At 38.4% G+C, this 24,405-nt stretch overlaps 2 protein-coding genes across 5 annotated transcripts; both read right to left on the bottom strand.

The window, feature by feature from the left end:
• Positions 1-138: 138 nt before the first annotated feature.
• LOC136699778 (digestive cysteine proteinase 1-like) lies at positions 139-10,846 on the bottom strand. The gene is made up of 11 exons (XM_066674756.1): positions 10,709-10,846; positions 10,411-10,476; positions 10,229-10,321; positions 7,380-7,552; positions 6,669-6,918; positions 6,355-6,550; positions 6,051-6,241; positions 5,804-5,895; positions 3,429-3,590; positions 2,680-2,869; positions 139-687 (listed from the first exon to the last, which is right to left on the bottom strand). Exons 1-11 carry the CDS (start codon positions 10,749-10,751, stop codon positions 500-502), a joined length of 1,644 nt encoding a protein of 547 aa, XP_066530853.1. The 5' UTR covers positions 10,752-10,846; the 3' UTR covers positions 139-499.
• Positions 10,847-12,226: 1,380 nt separating this feature from the next.
• sytl1 (synaptotagmin-like 1) lies at positions 12,227-22,977 on the bottom strand. Of its 4 annotated transcripts, none has more exons than XM_066675130.1 (15): positions 22,861-22,977; positions 20,293-20,437; positions 20,011-20,153; positions 18,269-18,413; positions 17,687-17,741; positions 17,558-17,597; positions 17,338-17,402; positions 17,043-17,132; positions 16,577-16,743; positions 15,625-15,727; positions 14,497-14,658; positions 14,133-14,211; positions 13,918-14,017; positions 13,639-13,832; positions 12,227-13,218 (listed from the first exon to the last, which is right to left on the bottom strand). In XM_066675130.1, the coding sequence occupies exons 2-15, from the start codon at positions 20,409-20,411 to the stop codon at positions 13,076-13,078; spliced, it is 1,605 nt and encodes a 534-aa protein (XP_066531227.1). In that variant the 5' UTR covers positions 20,412-20,437; positions 22,861-22,977; the 3' UTR covers positions 12,227-13,075. The 4 variants fall into 4 exon arrangements, with proteins under 4 accessions (XP_066531227.1, XP_066531230.1, XP_066531228.1 ...); XM_066675133.1 differs by having other exon boundaries at positions 17,558-17,594; XM_066675131.1 differs by having other exon boundaries at positions 22,790-22,895.
• Between the last annotated feature and the right edge of the window lie 1,428 nt (positions 22,978-24,405).

Below are 24,405 nucleotides of genomic sequence, written 5' to 3'. Positions count from 1 at the left end.
TGATTTGTTTGTGTAGAACTCCCTGCTTACTGAGCATGCTGCAGTTTTGTAGATTACTTTGGTATGATGATCTTGTGACTTAACCTCTGACTTTGGCACAGTACTAATTTAATATACAACTAAGAATGAAAATTTAGTTTATAAAATTCATTTATTTGGGGAAAAAAAAAACAACACACTAAAATACAGAACAATCTACAGCAGCATCACATTATCTTCACTGGTGCTGCAGCAGACAGCACATTACATATGATATGCTAACATATATATAAAAAGGGCCATGTTCTGATACAACAGCAACAAGAATGAAATGATTGTTTACAAATCAGATTGTGCTCAACACTTTCCTGATTCATCCTGACATGGCAACCTGCTCTAATACCAAACAATGAAAAATGATCAAACTGCAAATATCAGAGGCAATTACAATGATAAGTTTCCAATAATGTGGAGCTCCTTTGGAAACACAAGCCTTGCCATACCTGTACAATGAATTACATTAGGCCAATGTAACGTATGTTGCATCAGTGGCAACCCCACAGTTGTTGTCTTTCATAGACATAAGCACATAGCCACTGTTTCCCCAGTATGTGGACCAGGAGTTCTTCACTAGCCAGTATGACTGGTTATCCTGTACTCCGTATCCCACCGCCAGCACAGCATGATCCAAGTCATCAGTCCCATTCTCTATTAAAAACACATCCATCATACGCAGATTAATGAAAATATATGATTAATTAATTAACTTATCCCCACCCCCCTCCACTCAATTATTCATTTGTGGTAAATTTTTGTAAATACATCATCAGTTTATCAGCAAATATGACCCCCCAAAAAATAAGCACTTAACATCCTAGAATTATACAAAAAAGAACAATTTCAAAATGTGTTTCCAAGGGATTTATGTGAAACATTCAGCAAAGTTTAAACAGAAATATGATCAATCATCAAAATTTATCAAAAATGATCAAAATATGCTCCTCTGGGCTCTCTGAGAACAGTGTGGACATGGCCCAGTCAAGTAATGACTGTGCTGTCTTGTCATTTTATACAAGAAAACAGGACAGCCGTTCATGTATGAACCTATGGACATCTTTTGTATGTCTGTGGTGTGGTTTTGTGTGCTCATTTATGTTAATACATATGTTAACAAGGGGTGGATGATATCATGATATTTCAGGGTTTTTTCACAATAGTGATATCCTTGTCTATTATAAATCAATGAAAAATATATGTAATATATTTTACATATATGTATTATAGGGGGAGGCATGGTGGTGTCACAGTCGCACAGCTCCATGGTCCTGGAGGTTGTGGGTTCAAGCCCCACTCTAGGTGACTAAGGATTTTGGTGTTCTCCTCTTGTCTGCTTGGTCTGGGTGCTCCAGTTTCCTCCCACGGTCCAAAAACACATGTTGGTAGGTGGATTGGTGACTAATAGGTGTAATTGTGTAAGTGAATGTTTGTGTCGCCCTGTGAAGGACTGGGGCCCCCTCCAGGGTGTGTTCTTGCTTTGCGCCCATCGATTCCGTGTAGGCTCCGGACCCAACGCAACCCTGAACTGGATAGGCCATTAGAGATAATGAATGACTATTAAAAGTATTAAAATGGTTTTATTTATTTAAAAGTTTTATTTTACTACAAATGTAATTTCACCAATTCAGAGCGACTTTCCACCATACTTCACTGTGCCTAAACACCCCTTATAAAGTATGCCATATTATAGCTAACTGCATGATGTCGTTAGGTAAACATGTTAGGATATCACGATATTGACTTTTTAAAGTCATGACAATACTATTATGAACAATATGATAATGGCACAGCCCTAATGTTAACAATTGTATGAACTGTATACGTTATATACTGTCTGCAAATTGGTGCTTTATACCGCTGCTACTCTGCTGACCGAGTGTGGCTTTTATCCCCACTGCTCCTTTGCTGTACATGTCAGCCCAATGTGGTTGCTATCTCCGCTGTACTGCAGACCGAGAGCATCTTCCTTCCCCACTGTTACTCCGCGGCTGATATGCCGTTGATATGCCATTAAACACATTTTGTGACCATTATAGCATGGATCTAAACATTATAAAAAACAAAATAATGGTGCCTTTGCACTGCATGGAACCTACACAACTCAGCACAGCTCATTGGCTTTTCCCCAGGCCAAATATTGTCCCTGGAACCAGGCAAGTTCAGTCCTAGCTCACTCCGCATTCCAACTGTGCCAAGTAGGTACTAAATGGTGATGTGTAAACCCTGCACAGCGCTGATTGGCCAAAGAGACATGTCTAACCCTAACCACAAAATGCAGACCTCACTCAAATCCAGCACAAACCTGCTGTTTGTAAAATCTCTTAAGCAACAGTAGCTTTTACATTTATTTTTGACTTACAAATGATAGCTTGTAACTTTACCTTGAGATGTTTAGAAGAGGTTTATGCGCCTCTTACGCGAATACACAATAAATAAACAGCACCTAAAATTTCCCACCGCTGTTATGGTTTTCAAAGCTAGCGATTCCTGGTACAGAGGGGGTTTTGCAATGTTACTGGCTCCATTTCGTGGGGAGCCCTGCCAGTGGAAAAGCGACAAGCTTAAAGCATGATGAGGTGTGTAGAGCTGGACCCATGTGGTGGAAAAGCACCATAAAACGAAATTGAGAAACTGAGGACTCACTGCATTTGGGTTCATAATACACTCCATAACTGTAGAAGGTGAAGGAGCGCTGAGAAGCATCAATGCTGACTGCCACAGGGCCATTTTTAAATAGAGCAGCCTTCAGAGCATCCACATCTCCACTGGTGACATTAGTGTAACTCTTCACTTGAGCAGTAAGAAACGATGAATTGTAGTGACAGAATCCATTCTGAAACACAAACAAACATCCTTATCCACCCCACCTCAGATAAACAGATCAATCATAACATTTTCATAACAACCTCGTTTCTACACTCCATTCCACTGACAATAAAAGAACACCATAGTTCTTCAGCAGTATTGCTGTATTTTATGCACTTGTACCAATGCATTACACACTAAAAACAGTGCCACTGCATCTATGAGAATATTGACAAAAAACACCTAAATAACAGGAAGGGGCAAAGAAATATTCAGAGCAAAAGATTGACTGTTACAGAAGAACTACAAAATGTATGTCAGTGGAGCTGAGTGTATTTCTCATTTTCCAGTATTTTAAAGTATTCATGCTGTGCAGAATTAAAGGTTTTGTAACTTTTAATAACTCATTTAGTCTAAAAGTTGTCGTTTCCAAAATATTTGCTTTAAACCTTTTTTTTTTTTTTTTTTTGTTTTTTTTTTAAATTGTGCTTTGGAATGGAGGTCGGAGCATCAATGCCCAAATATTTATACCAAGCTAAATGATCCAACTGCAGTTCTGTACATTTTAATGTGTATCTAGTACTCACCATGCCCGTGTATCCTCCATAGCTCTCTGCAGTCGAGATGCCACCATGTTTCATGATCCATTCATATGCCCTCCACTCCTCTCCTCCATCACAGCCATTATTACCAAAACCCCATGTACAGTCAACTAGCATCTGCTGAGACAAAACCACCTGCTCCCCTGTCTGATAAAGAGACACAGTCCAAGACAAGCAGATAAATATTTGCCCAATAACCTGTCAGTTTGTGTTTTATTTTAGTCAAGGGATGCAAGAGAGCTTAAGCAAATCAATGGAGTAATCGCATCAGGGTTTATTTACTTTTGTTGCACACAAATCTTGAGTTTGTACACAAATCTGATTTCAGTATAAGTCTGTCTAACCTGATGGTTTAAGTAAACAAACATTTCCAGAAAACTCACGACATTTTGTAAAAATGCAATGAAATTTGATTTGTTCATTCTCTTGAAGCTTTATTTTACAGAAAAAAGGTACAATGAAAATTTCACTGAATTTTGTAAAACACTTTTTAGAATTTGTTGCCAGCAACACAGCAAAAGATTTGGGACAGAGGCATGTTTATCGCTGTTACATCAACTTTCCTTTCAAGTACATTTTTTTTTATCATTTGGGAACTGAGGATACTAATTGTTAAATTTAAGCAAGTGGAATTTTTGGCTTGATACAAGACTGCTTAAAAGTCCATGGTTGCCAGATTCTCCTCTTCATGATGTGCCACAGGAGAGTCACACACTCACTATGTGTCTATGAAACCATGTCGCTGCAGCACTTACGGAATGAGATCTACCATGTCATGCTAAAATAAACATGGTCCTCCAAGTGGGATGCCAAAATTATCACATATGCAAATAATCCATGCCCCAGTCACTGATGCACCCTCCAGATCATGAGATACTGCTTATTGCACCTACCATTGATAACAGTCTTGATGGTCCCTTATGTCAATTCTACAGAAAATACTGACTTTAATTAAAACAAGCTGAAACTAATTCCTCTGGCTACAGCACACATTTCTACCATCTTTTCAAACAGCTTAGAGCAGGGGTCAGCCGCATGTGGCTCTTTGATCCCTCTGATGCGGCTCAGCTTTTGAAAATAATTAATGAGTATTTAATTAAAATGTATTTTATTTTGGTTCATTTACTTTCAAAATGTAATTCTATGGAGATTATGGCCATCTTGTAACATCTAAAATATTTTTGTCGCTCTTAATACACGTCACAACTTCCAATGTGCGGCACCCGCCAGTGTGCGGTTTCTTGAACTTTGACAGCTGACTGCACGGCGCCAGTAAAATAATGATGGCATGCAGAGAGAGGACAGCATTTTTGTTTGCTGCCAGTGGATCATTTAAGTTCTGCGTTTTTTTTCTTCCCATTACTACAAGGACTCAAATAAACATTGAGTATTTTACTTAACCGTCAACCCGTTTTTTTTTTTCGGAATTAAATATTTCATTGCATGCAGAAATGTCATTTCACTTTCTCTGCAGTCGTTCATTGATTTCATAAATGAAACACAGTATAGTTTGTTTATACATAGCACAAAGGAAAAAATAAATAAAAAAAACCTGTTATGCACAGTGTTATTCCATTTAAGTTTTCAAAGGGGTTTTGTGGCTCCCAGTGTTTTCTTTACTGTGTGAAATGGGTCCAAATGGTTCTTTGAGTGGTAAAGGTTGCCGACCTCTGGCTTAGAGGTTCTGCATAGAAATTCTCCTTGCATAAGACATTCAGGTGGCATTTATTTTGCAACCGTTTTCAATACTCCCAAGCCTATGTAACTATATTTAATCACTGTAGTGTGATAGTTTCTTATGCAGTGCCATTTGAGAGCTAGAAGGTCACACTCATTCAACATTGGTCTCCAGCCCTACTTTACAAGGAGTGGTGTTGCTCCAGATTTTATAAACAATAACACATTATTCATTATTTGTAGTGTTTAAAAGATGTCATGGGATGAAGTTATGAGCAAGAACCTATATTTGCTAGCAAAGACTGAGCCTTTGGTCATTTAAACTGCTCAGAGGGCAATGCTTTAGAAACATGAAACAAATGTTCCACAAAAACTTCATATTTTTTGTCTGTGTTTCCCAGACATCAAATTGAATATTTGTTAATGTTAAATACACTCATGGTCAGTGAATACACTGGAAACCTTGTACACATCAGTTAAATAAAAGGTTCAAGAGAATTTAAATAAAAATACAGATTCTAATTATTAAGTTGTATTTTACAAAATGTTCAGACTTTTCTGGAAAAGTGGTGTTTATATTTTCTATTTAAATGTAATACTTTTTATAACAGTGTACTGAATTTTGTTGCATTATACAGAAACTGATCAAGATTGAAGTGTATGTGCATATGTGCCATATTTACCTTGAGAAACAATGCCCCTTCAAGTGCTCCAGTGGTGGCAAAACTCCAGCAGGACCCACACACAGCCTGGTCCTTTACAGGGGTCACCGCACCTACACACACAAACTCAGGATTTTAAATTAGTTGAATTATTTTCACACTACAGTATAGCGTATAATCATGGCAAATGAAAAATCAAACCATACAAAACCAACAAGCTTGCAGTACACATCCATGAATGTACAGACATGTTTACAAAATAGCACACCATAGAGCCTCCAGTCCAGGGAATCCGGAGTGGCAACAGAGCGGAGCTCAGGGGGGAAAGGCTGAGCATTATTAAAGGTTTTTTTCCCTCTTTTTCCTCTCATCACAGCTAACTCAGCCTGAGATCGATCAGCCAGATGATTCACAGAGAGAACATATGACAAGCCAGCCCTATTCATGGAGTGAACATACCTGAAAAAGATGAAGAAAGGGAACCACCACTTAATGACTTCCTGATTTGGTGTTAGAACAAGGGTGGTGTGAGATACAAAAGTAAAATGCCTCCATGCACCATTGTTCCTCACCGAATATTATGTACAAAGTTGTGTTCGCGTTTTTCATGCTCCTCTTCAGTTTCATAGTGGCGCTCATATTTCTCCTTGAAGTGTCCAAACAGCCGATGAACATGTCCAACAGGAGAGGTATGAATCAGATCCTGAATGGGATTAGCTAAAAGCCTGTGCTCCACACCTGGACCAGGAAACGGGCCACAGTCCATACCTTTCCAAAAAAAGCAAGTTTGGATTTAAGAACAACCAAACAGACAATGTTCATGCCAGAGAACCTGTGTGCCCTTGAGATATAGAAAAAACGTTTTTGTGCTTTTGTATTTATTCACCTTCTGGTAGGCTGAAGTCTTTTGGGTCAGTTTGCTGGCTGAAGTCACTGTAGTCGATGAGGTATTTGTCATAGTGGGAGCCCAGCAGAGTGTTGTAGCCCATCATCTCATAATGGTGAGGCACAGCCACTGAAGCATCTCCTTCTGAACGAGTTACCCACAGACGATATGTGTTCTTTTTGTGGCCGATAGTAGTTACGTTCTTCCACACTTCACACAAAACACCCGCATAGTATTCCATCTGTTCAAACTGTATACGGACACAGACAGCAGCAAATGCTATTTACACAGACAGGATTTCTGTGATTAACCTGTAGTTTGTAATACATTTTAAACAATTAGTGGGTTAATTTCCTCACCAATAGCCACTGATACATGTTACATACTGAGTTATGTCTTTATTTACTATAAATTAAGCAAAACATCCACTTTGAAACTAAATGTAGTGCCAGACTACTCATTTACATCTTCTGTTCAATTAAACACCCAACTAAAAACCCCTCTTAACAATTAATATTTTTACATTTTTACTTTAATACTACTAGTAGTATTAATAGTAATTATTGTTATTTTAATACAAGTACTTAAATATTAATGTTTCACCACTACTTAAATAGAAGGCACAGCTCAACAAAAATTCTGGTTTTACATACAGACATAGATGAAGCTTCCTAGAACATAGCCTCTACAACAAAAATCCAAATTTAATACCTGAAAGCCCTGTACATTGGGCAACGCTCCCTGAGGCTGAACAGGTTCTTCTTTTGTGCCATTAACTTGGAAGCACTTCATGACATTGAATTCTGTCTCTGTTGTAACTGGTGTGATCTTGTAGCTGACACCTTGAGGCATTGCTTTACCAAGCTGATAAGTACAGACCTGGCCTGCAGAAAACAAACAGATCATTGCTCTAACCATCTAATCACTGCCATGATTTCTGCAGTGGCTTTGAGCACCCAAGAGTATGCAATTCCACAAATACTGTTGACAGACATTTTAATATTCAAGTTAAGAATAAAATGGCTTATTAATTACTGGTGGAGAAATGCACAAAGGAAAGAAAACTTGGAATGTGGCCATCTATTAAGTACATAGGCGCTCTAACCACTCTTTCGTTCATTCATTCACTCATCGTCAGGTTCATCATCAAGTTAAGGATCATGGTGGGTCCAGAGCCTACCCGTTATGCCACTGTGCCACCCATTCTTTAGTTCATTCATTCGTCTGTAACCACTTATCCAGTTCAGGGCTGCAGTGGGTCTGGAACCTACCCAGAATCACTGGGTGCAAGGCAGGAACACACAGCAGGAGGCGCCAGTCCTTCACAGGATGACACACTCACCTGCAGACACTTTGAGCTGTCAATCCACCTACAAACATGTGTTTTTGGACTGTGGGAGGAAACCGGAGCACCCGAAAGAAATCCACACGAACACAGTGAGGACAAACCCAAATCCTGGAGCTGCGTGAGCTTTAAGTTCTAGGAGATATAGTATTTCTCCCTGAAAATGATTGCAATTACACATGTTTATTTCCCTTGCGTGTATTGAAACAAGGGGGAAAAAAGCCAAAATATATAATTTCACATAAAGACTCCAAAAACAGGCTGGACAAAATTGTGGATAAATAACAAGCATGTGATGCTTGTTTAAACTCACCGTTGTCAAGTAAGAGGTATGGACTATATTTATTTAAAAAAAAAAAAAAAAAAAAAAACCCACACCCTGAAACCAGATAAAAAAAAAGAAAAGTTGACTCAATCTTTGCACTGTGTTCCACACTATGCATGGACAACAGAAATAGGGGAGAAGAACTGTCTGAGGACTATCATAGAAAAATATCAACTATGTCTAGGTGCAAGGTCCATCTCCAGAGATCTTGATGTTCCTTTGTCCACTGTGCACAACATAAGACGTTAACCCATGGCTGCATACAAGCCATCATGAAATCTGAAGATTACCAAAGGGTTTTGGGTCACAATGTAGGACCCAATGTCAGAAACAGGGTTGCAAAATTCCAGGAATTTTCAAAGTTGGGAAATTTACCATTGGAATTAACTGGCAATTACACACACATGTCCAGATAATTTCTAGATACCTGACACTCACCACTACTGAAAGCAAACATCTGGACCAAAGGACTAACTAAAGTCAGAAGTTTTGACAAGGTTCATATTTTTTTTTTATTGATCGTATTTGCATTGAAACATTTAAGCAATTATTAAATCAAGGTGTAATCTCACAGTTGCATGCTATCTGGTAAATCAGAAAAGCTCAATGGACAAATTCATTTAGGAGACTAGTTTACCAAGGCTAGAAGGTTAGCTTACCAAGGCAAACATACACCAACTACCTATATTTTCCGCTTCAATGGGTTACTGTAACCAATAATTATACATTCATTGTCTGTAACTGCTTTTCCAGTTCAGGGTTGCCGTGGATCCGAAGCCTAGCCAGAGTCATTGGACGCAAGGCGGGAACACACCCTGGAGGGGGCCACACACACACTTACACCGAGTCGCCAATCCACCTACCAACGCGTGTTTTTAGACCTTGGGAGGAAACCCAAACATACACAGGGAGAACACAAACTCCTCACAGTCACCTGGAGCAGGACTTAAACCCACAACCTCCAGGTCCCTGGAGCTGTGTGACTGTGCCACTACCTACTGCACCACCATGCCAAACGACCAAGAATTAATACTTGTTATTTATTTAACATTTTGAAGACCATTAGTTTTAATGTTTTTCCACTTTGTCATTTTATTCAACAGACAAATGCCACATTCATCAACTATGACATCACAGGTAACAGTCATTCTTGGTATTAATGCCTTCATGTCTGCTGTTGATAAAAAAGGTACATTGAAGATTTGATATAGTTCCTTTAAACTATCCAATATTTCCTATTAATTCCCAAAAATTCCATGGAAAGTCTACATTTTGAAATATTTCCAAAGTCCCTGAGCTAAAGTTCCCATTGATAGTTACCAGTAATTTACTGGACATTTTCCACCCCTTTGCAAGCCTAGTCAGAAAGCTGGGTTTGAGCCTTAGGTCATGGATCTTCCAGCAGGACAATGACCCACAAACTTCAGGTGTGCCAAAACTTTTGGCCATGACTGTATATATAGCCTAGATCTAATGCTAAGGATTGGTTCTTTAATTTAATACAGCAGCTCAGCATAATGAGACAGAGACACTGGCCTGAGGAAGTTTGAGTCAAAGGGGATTCCACAGATTTTCATGATTTCTACACAGATTAATTACGGAGCTATAGATTCAGCTTATTTTAATCAATGGGGTTATAGGAATCAATTAGTCACAATAGTTACAATGCAAATATAGCTATACCAAAAATTACATCATACATTTACAGGTTTCTGTTGTGTCTGGTACCACCACCACTGCGAATAACTGTTTCACTGGAAATGAGCACTTTATAACAAACGGTCTTAAGCAGTCATGTTGTAAATTAAGTGCGACTACAATCTAAAATGCATTCAGTGAGGAGGTTTGACTCTCAGTAACAGTGACCCCAGCAAAGACCATTTTATTTACCGTGATAATAGTCAATGCGACTTCTCCTCCCCTTCAGGTCAAACCAGGCTTCAAACGGCTCCTTAATCTCAGCATAGGGCAACGAGATCACACCTAAAGAGGAGAGCATAATTCTCAAGACCCATCAATCAAATATAGACACTTTATAAAGGGGAAGAACCCATGGTACGAAGGCACTTTACCTTTCACATGATACATGTCGCCGAAATTGGGAAGTGTTCCGCCGAGGAGCGGAGTGGCCTCCAGGACTGATAGAAAACATGCGCTCTTCGTTAACACCCTCCACATTCAGTACGTTCACTCGTTTACACAACACATAGCAGGGGTTATTTATGTTTAGAGTAAAGGTAATTACATATACAACGTAACGATATACTGGGTATAAGTCGTAAAATCTGCTACAGACATTAAGCAATGGAGTACACAACGCTAAGAGTAGACCGTACTAAAATACTGATAGATATAAACAATAACTCATACCTGAAATGCAGCCAAAGAACACAGCTATACCCACAAAGCCCATGGCGAAAACAGGGCAGTAAACAAGCCGTGGTCAGCAGGTCACAATCACAAACAGTCCACGGGGCTCCTCTAAAGTTCAGTTTGTTAAAAACACTCTCCCGCCAATGAACAACTCTGCGCCGCAAAATTGGCCAATCAGGATTCACCGAGGGCGTGGCTCCTGAGTCATATGACTTCAGTTAAATGTTTCTCACATGACTGCAGTCAGCTGTTCTTTTCCAGCGATGCGTCAAATTGGAGAAAATATAAACCCGTCAGCGATTAAAAATGCTAGGGTTTTATTTCTGTATTCTGCAACATATTATATAATATACGGCATCAAAACAGCCACGGCCTATAATCTTTAATTTCAGATGAAATCTTAGTTGAGAGTTGCAGGAAAAAAAAGTTTCCCATTTTGTGAGAAACCTCATTATACTGGATTGTGAGTAATAACGTTCACCAAAAGCCCAGTCCCAAATGGAGCATTAAAACTTTAAGTGCAGATGGTTGCTATCTACAGCTTGGTTTTACTTGTTTCTAAACTGATAATCTACACTGGCTCAATTCAGATTTCAAACATAATGCATGTCAGTGAGTGCTAACACAACTGACTTTTGCCTTTATATTCTTAATGATTTTTTTTCTCCAATGTTGGCCAGACTTGTATGTAATCTACCAATGACCAAGGGATATAAATGAACAAATCAAAATACCTCTTTATAATGAAAAGTAAACTCAGAAAATTCAGCAAATGAAATAACCTCATTTTGAATATATAATGGCGGCACGGTGGCGCAGCAGGTAGTGTCACACAGCTCCAGGGACCTGGAGGTTGTGGGTTCGATTCCCGCTCCGGGTGACTGTCTGTGAGGAGTTGGTGTGTTCTCCCCGTGTCTACGTGGGTTTCCTCCGGGTGCTCCGGTTTCCTCCCACAGTCCAAAAAACACACGTTGCAGGTGGATTGGCGACTCAAAAGTGTCCGTGTGTGTGTGTGTCTGTGTTGCCCTGTGAAGGACTGGCGCCCCCTCCAGGGTTTATTCCCGCCTTGCGCCCAATGATTCCGTGTAGGCTCTGGACCGCGACCCTGAATAGGATAAGCGGTTACAGATAATGAATGAATGAATATATAATTAAAAAAAAAATATATATATATATAAAGGAAATAAGATATACTGCCTTGCACATTTTGTTTTTTCCTTGTTTTAACACACCCATTGCAACTCTGAAAGTACTTGTTCATTAACTGATGAGTTGAATCAGGTATGCTGAGAGAAGGAAAAGCAATGAATGCCAGCTGAGGCCCAAATGAAATTCATTTTGTCCTACCTCAAATAAATAAGTCATGGGAATGCACAAAACTAATTAAATATAACCTCAGTTCTGTTTATTTCATTGCTATATATTTTGCCAGTTCTTAAAATTCTGGATTTGTTATAAAAAAAAAAGGCTTATAATATGTTTTTAAACAAGTTTTCATTTTTATTTCTACTCCTATTTACATTTTGTCCAACTGCCAATACAGTAGAAACAGAAGGATGACATTCTCGATTATTGCACAACAGTATCTCCAGTATAGCCAAGGCTAAGAACAGAACGAGACGCCACATTTTTCTGAAAGCCTGAGTTTCTGATTGCCATGTCCTTGCTCATGTGTTGAAACAAAGACAGAAATAGCTTTTTTTCTTGATTAACTTGAACCTAAATCAATACACACTTCATAAGTGCCCAAAGAGGAGTTAGGTGAGGGAGTGTTAAAATTTACAGTTTTGTACAATTATTTAGTTACCTCTGGTCAAATGACCTGTTGGAAATTTAAGAGAAAATAAATGCATATATTTTACAGTGAACACACTACACATTGCAGTTTAACTGCTGAATTTTAGAAGTGGAAAAAGTAACACATAAAATGTGCACCTATCACACATTTTCACAGTGCAATATTTATCACAAATATGTTCAATATGTTGTGTACAAGAATTCTGTATTTTAAGTTTGTTCCTCTGAGAAAGTTTTGTGACTTAGAACATGAGTTTTGAATAAGAATGTTCAAATTATTGACTTCACTTTTAAGTCGACTTCTCAAACTTCTATTAAATTATGTCTCAAATTTTGTTAAAAACTTACAGTAGGAATGTAACATATTTAGAAAAAAAAAACTTTTTTAGAACAATTTCCTGTAACACCAGGATACCTAAACAAACAAAAAAATAATAATTTTTCATATGTGCTTCACTGACTCCTAGATTGTCTTAACAACTATTTACTCTCTTTCTAAGAATGACACTGAAAATAAAAGAAATTACAGAGTTCCATTCATAAACAAAACTGCATTGCACAGGCACGTTACTCTGAGCACAGCTGGAGGTTGGTTCTGACTGGCAGTGCAGCATCCACCCAGCTGTTTGGGTTTCCAATGACTGTGTTCCACACACTCATCTCCTCTTCAGTGGAGTCCATCCAACAAACTGCCTGACCATAACTAACACCTAGAGCACACAGACACATATGCACAGATCCTCACATGAGCTAAGAGATAACTCGTTTATAGATTTATTTAACACTTTATTTAAAAAAAAAAACATTAACATGCTGCGTGAGATCATCTCATTTTAAACTTGCAAATATGTTAGACATTTTCTGTTTTGATTAGTTTCTTGAGGTGAAATATGGTGAAAGGGGCCAAACAACTGTAAATGTAAATTGTAATTGTAAATGTATGGAGCTGAGAGCATGGAGAGCGAGTGTATAAACAAGGAGGTGGTTATGACTGATCTGTGTATAAGGAAAATATAACATAATAAGCCTTAAAATTTTCAAATGCAAACTGTAAATACTGATGGCAAAATCACCTGCTCCTGCATGACTGAAAAAGTAACGCCCCTGCTAAGCCTAATAGGTTTGTGTACCTGATCCGATGCTGAGGCGCACTCCTCCCAGGCACTTGGACGAGTTCCACACAGTGAGCTCTGTGCAGGCCTGAGTGAGGTCACTGGGCTGAAAGCCGTCATATACCATTGTGTGGTTGAACACAGGACTGACCGTACCACGGACCACCCGTGTCTGCTGACCGCTAACACCGGTCTCATCTGGCAAAACCACACTGCACACACCACATGCACATTTTTTACTTCCCCACAAATGCACTTAAAATGACAAGGAGCCAGAGATGCTGTGTGTGTGAATACCTTTTAACATAGGTGTTGGGAACACCACGCTTTGGAGGAAGGAGTCCAATGACCTCTCTCAGCCAAATATGCACCTCACCAGTCAGTGGGTAGCCTCCTCCTATAGGATGCATTCACATTAAGTTTATCACAGATTCATTTAAAGCACATGAAACATATAAAGTAGAATTAATAGCATTTTAATATAATCTCAGTTTATATGAATGTGCAGCTACCTTCAGAGCCAGATGGTATGGATTTAACTGAAAAAAGAATTGTTCCTCTGCTGATGATAGCATCAGGATTCATTTGTACCTGAGACAGAGAAAGAGACAACAATAAATGATACATTTAAAAGTTTACTGAAACTAAACAAAAATACATGAACATATGTATACACACACACACACATATATTTATCGAATAATTGTCTTAAAAACTGTTCCAAACCAGTGGGCCACAGATGCCACCATAAAAACATGTACAGTATTGGGTTTCATGGGACATGATGATGGCTGTGGTTTTGTATTTGTTAACCGTTTGTGCTGGGGCATTATACCTATTTGCTCAGCGTTAATGTAATTTTTGTAAATGGCTCACCCTGGGCTGGAGAGTGTACCAGGTGGGTTGACTCCGCCCCCAATCCCAATGACTAAGCCCCACCTCCACCTCCCCAAGAAAGAGATTCCTCTTCACACGTTCCAAGTGCCACACAGACACACTCAGCACACGTGCCTGCAGCTCTGACATACGCACTTTATACTGGGAAAAGATGTTGTAATTGTCAATGTGCAATATATATATGTATTTTTATACAATACATACTGTTTAATTGGCTGCATTTACAGTTTGGCCATTTATACATTTGCAACATTAATATTATGCAAAAAAAATATTGGTAGTACTGCTGAGCAATTTGTGATACTGCTAACCATCAGGGAAAGCTGTAGAAAAGCTGTGAAATTCCCACATCATTTTTATGAAAATCCTCGCATAATTTTTTGGACACCACCATGCAGCCTTTTTTACAACCATTGGTACCTCAATGTACTTTGGCTTAATTCAAGCACAATATACTCAGATCAGCCATAACATAATTACCACCTTCTTGTTTCTACACTCACTGTCCATACTGTCAGCTCTACTGTCCACAGGAGCACTTTGTAGTTCCACAATCACAGACTGTTGTCCATTTGTTGCTCTGCTTAGTTTGTTTGCACTCTTTCACCCTGTTCTTCAGTAGTCAGGACCATCAAAGATGTGACAGAGGTTCAAGCATAGCAGTGCCGATTGTGTTTGTAAACACTGTGTCCACTCGCTATCCGCACTGTTAGACACACCTACACTGTTGGTCTACCTTGAAGATGTAAAGTCAGAGACTCACAATCTTAATCGGCCTCTTGTTCTTCATCAGTGATACCTGATCAAAGGATATTGTTGGCTGGATTTTTTTGGCTGGTGGACTATTTTTGGTTTTGATCTCTGAAGGAGAGTGACAAAAGGGGCAAACAAAATATGCAGAGCAAAAGATGGACTACACTCAGTAACTGTAGAATTACAGAGTCCTCCTGTATGTTCAGTAGAGCTGAGAGAGTGGACAGTGAGTGTAGAAACAAGAAGACCATAATAAAATGGTGGATCAGTGTATATTGTTCAAAATTTATTTAAGTTCCTTTAATTTTAAGTTGCTTTAATGTCTTTACTTCACAGTGAGATGTGGGGTCTTACTTTAAGGATTTCATCATAAACAGGATTCAGGGTTTTCCGCTTTACTGAGGTTTTTCGTTTACTGCGAGATGTGTTGTCTGGGAGAAGGTAAACTTTTACATACCTGCAGCGAAACAGCAAAGCAAGGAACACATTGAATTCATCAGGTCGTAAGCACTCCAAAGGGCTGTGTGTGATAATTATAACTTCATCCACTGAGTCATACTCATTTTAGCATTTGTCGACTTAGACAGTGCTTGCATATAACACTGAGATCTAGTTCTTTTAATTGTAAATGTCCAAAGAGGACATTTCCGGGTAAAAAAGGAAGTCTGGTCATCCTAGATCTATTCAACTGTCTGTTGTTGCTGTTGTCTGCTTCTCCTCTTCTGTGAAAAAATTTATATATGGCTCCATCTTTGCATAAAACAGTTTCAGGTTTCATTTATTAATGCAGCAACAGACTGTGTTAAGTGACAATGATTTTCCAAAATACTCAAGGGCCCCTGTGGCTATGTTGATCAAAGTAGTCTGACAGAGTTTTTAAACAATAAAGCCTGAGGGTACATGTGTGAACTGTAATGCATGAAAGACCTACATTATTTGCAATATTGCATTGTTTGAACAGATTGACAATTTTTGCATTAAGTGATGAGCCAACAACCTTTTTGTTTGCAAATACTTATTTGAAGTGTGTTACAGGCATCAGATTCTAAATTTATTTTTTAAAAGCAACAGTGAAGTTGGTCAGTCACGACTTTGCATTTTTTTAATGTCCCACATTTTCTCTAAATTAGGTTTGTACACAGAAAAGAGATATTAAATATTTTATGTAACTATATATTTTATGTACAGCTGAAACTATAACTTTAAAACACATATTCAAATACAATATACGCATTATATCATATTATGAATATAAATACACCACTGGAGTCAACACACATATACGTAGTTACTAGTGTACACTTACGGGTCAGAACGTTTTTTGTGTGCTGGAGCCAGGTCCTGACAACGACACACACGAACATGAAGCTCCTCTTTTTTAGGGTCATAGTGCAGAGAGAACTGAATCTTCCCTGTAACAGGAACATCTCCAAAATCCCCCATACTGTAGAGACTCATCAGGCTTCCAGTCATCTACCACAAACAGATCATTAAGATGCTTTCTGAACTTCTCATGATGCTCATTCTCTTATAAATCTCTCTAAAATATTGGATGTTATTTGCTCATCAGTTTCAGAATGACTTAAAAATTTACAAATGCAATGATGGTCATAAGTCAAAATATTACATTTAATGGCTTTGTCCAAGGTCAGTATTAATTCAAAATTATTCCTCTTCAATATTTTATTTGAGAGGTTTGTAAATTGCAGATTCCATGTAAAGTTGCTGTTTGTGAATTAAGCCACATGCATTAATGACTACATGCCACATACCATATGACTGGAGTTCAAACTGTTGACTGAGCCAAATTTGGTGTTGTCCAGTTCAGTGCTGCCTGAGTCAATATCACCTTCTGAGTCAACCTATAGACAGACATATAGAAAGAAAACCTGAAACAAACTATTAAATATGTGCATTATACAGTACCCCATTCAAAAGTGCTGAATGTAGAATAAAACTTTACATTACATAATTATTAAATAATTAACACATAATTGATATATAATATAGTTTTGCTTCAGCAATAGTGATATGTGATTTTAGCAACAATACATGAGCTGAACATACTTGCTGTGTTGGGGAAGTGTTCTGCAGTGCTCTGTCTTCTACAACCTCTGAACCTTCAACACTTTCTGAGACAAGGCAGAGAGAAATGACAGAGAAGTACAACAAAAAGGGAGGATGAGAACAATTCTCAGCAATTCAGAACAAAACACCTCTACGGTTTCTTTTAATGTTAAAATCAATGGTGTGTGTTTCCTGTTGTGTAAACCTATGCAGAACCTACCTTCAGGTCCTGAACTACCATCTGTGTTGTCTGTATTCTTCTGAAGGAAACAAGTATGAAATTGTAAATACAGAAATATGCAATACACACTATCTTTATTCTTACATACATAGCAGCTGTCAAACTGACCTTGGGGGAATGTTTCGTCCTGGGCCGTGGTTCAGGGGGCACACTGAGGTTGGGACTGGAAAGGTAAATTTTATATTCATCTGTTTTTGATGACATTACTTGAAGCTGATATTGAATCTGAAAATAATCTTTGTAAGACCAAGAGCTCCTCACTAAAATCATATTAAATGCTGAACTGAACTTTGAAGTGAATTTTTATGTGGCAGGTCCATATATGAAATTTATATTTGAGAATGTCATTTCCCCAAATTACACCAGACAAAACATTAGTGATCTGTCTTTTTTAAGATAGAAAGACAACTAATACTAAAGGTGTTCTGAATTAATAATAAAAAAATACACAATTACTTTCAAATTCATAATCTCATCTATTACTTTTATATGACTGAACCACTAATAAATAATTTATTAACAATGAATTCACTTTATAACTGAATTATACATGACAATTTACCTTTTTAGTTAATGAATAATTCGTATTTGCACAAAAAAACACTATTCAGCTGTTTTGGATGCTTTTAACCTTCACTGAATAGGCAAATTAGGCAAAACAGAAGAAAAAAAAGCAAAGGTCACACCAACCTATTTCTCATTTCTTCCTCTTCTACTTTTTTGTCTGTTATTTCTGTATATTTCATCACTGCTGTGTCCTCCTCTGTACTTTCTTCTTGCGTCTCAGATGAATTCTGTTCTTTCTGTTCCTCAAACATTGACATCACAGGCATATCTGCAAAATAAAATACACACTATATACAGGTGCCACTCAATAAATTAGAAAATCATCAAAAAGTTCATTTATTTCAGTAATTAAATTCCAAACATGAAACTCATATTGATTCATTACAAACATTTAATTTCAAGCATTTATTCCTTTTAATATTAATATTAGAATAATCAACATAAAACACCTGTAAAAGGTTTCCTAAGCCTTTAAAATGGTCCCTTAGTCTGGTTCAGTAGGCTACAGAATCATGGGGAAGACTGCTGACCTGACAGATGTCCAGAAGGCAGTCACTAACACCCTAAAACGGCATCCAAGCATATTAATAGAAAGTTGACTGGAAGGGAAAATTGTGGTAGAAAAAGGTGCACAAGCAACAGGGACAACCACAGCCTTGAAAGGACTGATGAGAAATTTGGGGGAGGTTCACAAGGAGTGGACTGCTGCTGGAGTCAGTGCTTCAGGAGCCACCACACAGAGACGTATCCAGGATATGGGCCACAACTGTCGCATTCCTTGTGTCAAGCCACTCATGACCCAGAGACAACACCAGAAGTGTCTTACCTGGGCCAAAGAGAAAACGGACTGGACTAATGCTCAAAAGTCTTGTTTTCAGATGAAAGTAAATTTTGCATTTCATTTGGAAGTCAAGGTCCCAGAGTCTCAAGGAAGAGTGGAGAGGCACACAATCCAAGCTGCTGGAGTCTAGTGTGAAGTTTCCACAATCAGTGATGGTTTGGGGTGCCATGTCATCGGCTGGTGTTGGTCCACAGTGTTATATCAAGTCCAAAGTCAGCGCAGCCATCTACCAAGACATTTCAGAGCATTTCATGCTTCCCTCTGATGACAAGCTTTATGGATATGCAGATTTCATTTTCCAGCTAGACTTGGCACTTGTTTTAATAACCCCAGTATTACTGTGTTTGATTGGCCAGTAAACTCACCTGACCTAAACGAGACCTATTGAGAATCTATGGAGTATTGTCAGGAGGAAGATGAGAGACACCAGACCCTACAATGCAGATGAGCTGAAGGCGGCTTCCAAAGCAAACTGTGCTTCCATAACACCTCAGCAGTGCCACAGGCTGATCACCTCCATGTGGGCATTGATGCAGTAATTCATGCAAACCAAATATTGAGTGCATGTATTGTACGTAATTTTCAGTAGGCCAACATTTCTCTATAAAAATCATTGTTTAAATTGGTATTATATAATAATTTTCTGAGATAATGACTTTTGGGTTTTCATTGGCTGTAAGCCTTAAACATTAACATTAAAAGAAATGAATGCTTGAAATTGATCACTCTGTTTGTAATGAATCTATATATGAGTTTCACTTTTTGAATTTAATTCCTGAAATAAATGAACTTTTTGATGATATTCTAATTTATTGAGATGCACCTGTACAAGCAAAAATAACAAACAAGAAACGAGTTTAAACATTAATCAAATAGGACAAAAATGCACATCTTCCAGGAGAACTGTTGCAAATGCTTTGTTATTCTTATTATAACTATTTCTTATTGTATCAAATCTGAAACCATTTCACACAGAAATCCAAAAATGAATAATGAACCATGAGAGTAAATTAAATAATAAGACCTTTGCCTCGTTTTTTGCGGCGTATGGAGGAGTGGACAATGTCGATCCCTTTGTTTTGATAACGTTTGGCCCGCTCTTCATTAAACCATGCTCCACTGAGAGAGCGCAGACGCACAGGATCGGACTCCACTTGCTGTAGCTTGCTGAACACACACATACATTTAAAGACATATAATCCTATAGATTGTATATATACACAATACAATCCACACACACACATGCACACACAATTAAAATACCTTCTTCTTAAAAGCACTAAATTTAAACCTTAAACACACTTACCAGATCCGACCCTCCTCTCGCTGGCATAACTTAGCATCCCTCAACAGTACATTTAAAATCATGGTTTGTTCCACTTCGGTCAGGTGACTCAAATCCAGTTGAGCAGCTTCTTCCTCCATAATGAACTCTCCTCACACTCCAGGGTCTGGGAATATAGGAAATCTCTCTTAGTTATACACACAATGTCCTTTTAAACCCTGCCACTGTAATTTTATTCAACAAAAAACCAAGAACTTATATTTCAGACCACAGCTCAGGAGGATCTGAGTTTGAATTATAGGGGCCAACTGTACACTCAGATTTACACATGCAAACATCACCCTCTACTGCTAAACAAGCTAAAATATACTTTCCTAGTTTATAAAGTATTTAGACTAGCAAAACGTAAGTTAAAGGAACTCTGCATAACATTTCACTTAAAATTACAGCTTCAAAATCCTTGTGATGCTTTACTGACCTGCAACAGAGAGAGAATAGAGCCTCTATCATATGTAGACTGGGCTCAGCACTGCAGAAACGGCACTATGTAACTTTTGTAACACTATGTAACTCCTTTCCCCTTCCCACCAAATCCATACAGTTTTTATAAATATAAATTGAATGGTGGGGGTGGTATAGTGGCACAGCAGGTAGTGTCGCAGTCACACAGCTCCCTGTGTCCATGTGGGTTTACTCTGGGTGCTCCATTTTCCTCCCACGGTCCAAAAACACACGTTGGTAGGTGGACTGGCGACTCAAAAGTGTCCAAAAATGTGAATGTGTATCGCCCAGTGAAGGACTGGGGCCCACTCCAGGGTGTGATCCTGCCAAAATTCCCTGATTATCCAGTTCTACACAATCACTATCAGATCTATCCTCAATATACCCAGGACATTCAGGCTTGGATCCTGAACTTTACAAGAAAACCTTGGCTCATAATCAGTATAGAAAAATCACTAAACACAGTCTCCTAAAACTTCAGGACATCCACAAGAGCACGGATTTAGCTGACCCTCTCACCCTGGAATTTTTTCCCAGCCATTTCCCTCTTGAACATAGTTCAGGGCCTTTAAAGCCAACACCACCAAACACTCACACAGTTACTTGCCCAGATCTGTGGGTGCTCACCAACCACAGTGGACACTCTGTACTGGAAGTGTAAACCTCAACTTCCTGAGGTATATTTGCATATGACACAAAACTTCATGTTATTTTTATACTTTACTAAAATACCTACAAAATACCTTCCAAATGCTCAATATCAACCATTGTCTACAAAACATTTCTGTCATCTTGTCTGTCCAATATGGATTTGTTATTGTACAGTTTGCAGCTAGTGGCTGAATTTTAGATGTGCATTTTCATACCTAGCACATTTTTTTTTATTAAAATTAATCAACTTCACGTTTTGCCTGTACCTTCACAGATTTTGACTCCACATCTTCATTAATTAGAACAGAGATAAAGTTGACAACCTACTGATTAAAGATAATATAAATATTATTTATAATTCTGCAGCCTATCAAACAAACTGAGGACAAGAGCATGCTTTAGGCAAAATGTTATTTCAGGCCCAGCAACACAACCTTCGTAGCTGTTTAGTAAAGCCCACAAAAAAGTTGCTTAACAACACACAAAAAAGCGGGGAGAGTAGCACAGAGTGAAACATCACATGGTAACCGTGGACACACACATGTGCACAGAATAGGAATCAGGCTTTAGTTCAGAAACAACAAGTAAATGTAAACCACTCTTACATACTCTGATGTAAATAACAAACAAACAATAAACAAAAAATTATCCCTTACCTGGTGCTTACTGTGAGTCACTTCCATGGCCCCACCTTTTTTAACTCCCTGCCGATGATGAATTGTGGGTACCACAGTATTTTATTCCCACTAAAGTAATCCATTTACACCCGAAAATAAAAAAAAAACTCAGCTCATCAGAGTGAAATATTTTTAAGTTATTTCCAGATCGGTTACTTCATAAATCCTTAAAAGTGGCTGTAACTCTACACCTTTGCTTTATTTGAGTACCTGTGGATTTATGAATATGCAAATGCTCCCATCCTCTTTGGAAAATAACCACATGCACAGATGAAACAGGTAAAACAAAATAAACTTTTACAAGCTGGGAAACGCCAACGATGCTGACAGAGAGCAGCAGAGAGCGCGCGCACCAACAGAAGTAAGTAAACAAACAGGAGCCAGTGAAGGCCAACGGCTCTCATTTTACTGACTCAAATAAATCATCGAATACAGTTTTTGGGACGAAGAAAAGCTCCACAAAAGCCTGTTGGTGTCACTAAACACGACACAGCGCCGTCTACAATTATGAAATATATCCTTTTAGTTTTTGAGAACTATTTTAATATAGTATTTTAACCCTGGTCTATATTTACAGCCTACGTTTTATACAGTACATAACTTCAATTAAGTTCACGTGACTAGTCTCCCACGTATTGGCCGAATGAGAGTGCAGTACAATGAGAGCTCGTGCACCTGTTGTAACTTACCCCGCTCTTCCGCAGCACAGACGAAACTATCAGCCCACACAGCCCGGCTCGTAGAAACACGCGTTAATTACCTTCAGGACATTTACGGATCCCGGTTGGAGTCTTCTTTAAGTTTTGATTTGGTGCTCTTGGCAGCGCTGGTGTTCTGTTTGTGGCTGAAATGACGGCAGCGCCCTCCGTGTCCGCCCCTGCAGGCTCAGCGCAAAATCTGAACCGGATTCCACAGCATTCAACACCGAGGCTGTTTACTGTTCATTAATTCACCTCATGTCTCATGGTTAGCTCATTCCTCTCTCTTTCTCTTCCTTTCTCTCTCTCTCTCTCTTTCACACACACACACACACACACATGCCCAAAGATATATATACATACATTATTCCTCGAATAATAATAGAATGAACCTAAACCAACGGCTGGCACAGTTTTTATAACTGCTATAGAAAATCTTTGCCAGTTGCATAGTCAATCAATGCCAGACGTTGGGGGGTTGAATTAGATTTATCAATTGTAGAATTATCCTTTCAGATTATTACCTGATTTCATGACATGGCTGTCACTGGCACTGCAATAAAAACAAACAAATAAACAAACAAAAAAAATAAGTTTAGTAGGTTCAAAAGACGTATTGTCAACAACAATCAAAAATGTCACTTATTTTTCATTTGAATGGGACCAGTGCAGTGTGGAAATGTGTATTATGGTCTGATGAATTAAAGTTTTTGATTGTTTGTGGATAATGGTCGATGTTTGCCCCAGGTCAAAATAAAAGAAAAAAGTGTCCAATATATTACATGGCTAAATTTCAAAAGCCACAGCCATGTTATGCAGGTGTTTTAGTGTAAACTGCATGTCTATGAAGACTTAATGCTATTTAAATTATATGGACAAAAGTAATAGGACCAACCTACAAATCACTTGAAATCAGGTTCCTTCCAGTCCCATTGCTGCAGGTATATATTTATCCATTTAGTTTTGCTTTACAAATTTTTGTAAAAGAATGGGTCCTTCTGAGCTCACTGAATTCAGTCAATGACACTGTAATAAGATGCCACTATTGTAACAATCAGTTTGTGACATTTCTTCTCTCCTAGGTATGAAAATGAAAGCATTTAGGAACCACAGCAATTCAGCCTCAAAGTGGCAAACCGTGTACGGTTATAAAGCAAGTTCACTGACTGCTGAAATGCACAATACGTAGTACATTATACAAAAGTATTGTGTGTTCTGTAGATCTCACAAATGCCCTTCTGGATGAATGCGCAAGAAGTCCCACAGACACACTCCAAAATTTTGTAGAAAGCCTTCATAGAAGATGGAAAATGTTATAAATGCAATGGGGGAGTAACTCCTTATTCATGTGTATCGATTAAATTAGATTGTCATAAAACCTCCTGTAGGTGTTATGGGTAAGATTCCCAAGACTTTTGTCCATATAGTGTATGTACAGTTTGGAGTAGCCTATGCTGCCTTCTATACAGCTTTTTCAGGAGCTTAAATTCTCATTTGAATGTAACCACTCCAAGCTACATTCTGCCTGCCTGGCTTAGTCATCACAGTGTATGAGTGATAGACTACAGATACCTCTTTCATTGAAAGTGTGTGGTATATTATGGAGT

This window comes from Hoplias malabaricus, chromosome 6 (genome assembly GCF_029633855.1).
Source record: "Hoplias malabaricus isolate fHopMal1 chromosome 6, fHopMal1.hap1, whole genome shotgun sequence".
In the NCBI taxonomy this organism is placed as follows: domain Eukaryota; kingdom Metazoa; phylum Chordata; class Actinopteri; order Characiformes; family Erythrinidae; genus Hoplias; species Hoplias malabaricus.
Note: the sequence above shows the minus strand (reverse complement) of the source record. Positions and strands in the feature narration are given on the sequence as shown.

Coding starts and splice junctions, on each gene's coding strand:
- LOC136699778 (XM_066674756.1), bottom strand. CDS start 10,751: ATGGGCTTTGTGGGTATAGCTGTGTTCTTTGGCTGCATTTCAG. Junction 10,322..10,410: donor CGACATGTATCATGTGAAAG/GTAAAGTGCCTT, acceptor TCTCCTCTTTAG/GTGTGATCTCGTTGCCCTAT. Junction 3,591..5,803: donor AAGGGGCATTGTTTCTCAAG/GTAAATATGGCA, acceptor TCTCTTTATCAG/ACAGGGGAGCAGGTGGTTTT.
- sytl1 (XM_066675130.1), bottom strand. CDS start 20,411: ATGGAGGAAGAAGCTGCTCAACTGGATTTGAGTCACCTGACCGAAGTG. Junction 14,659..15,624: donor TTTATGATGAAATCCTTAAA/GTAAGACCCCAC, acceptor ATCTTTTCCCAG/TATAAAGTGCGTATGTCAGA. Junction 13,219..13,638: donor GCGCCTCAGCATCGGATCAG/GTACACAAACCT, acceptor TGTGTGCTCTAG/GTGTTAGTTATGGTCAGGCA.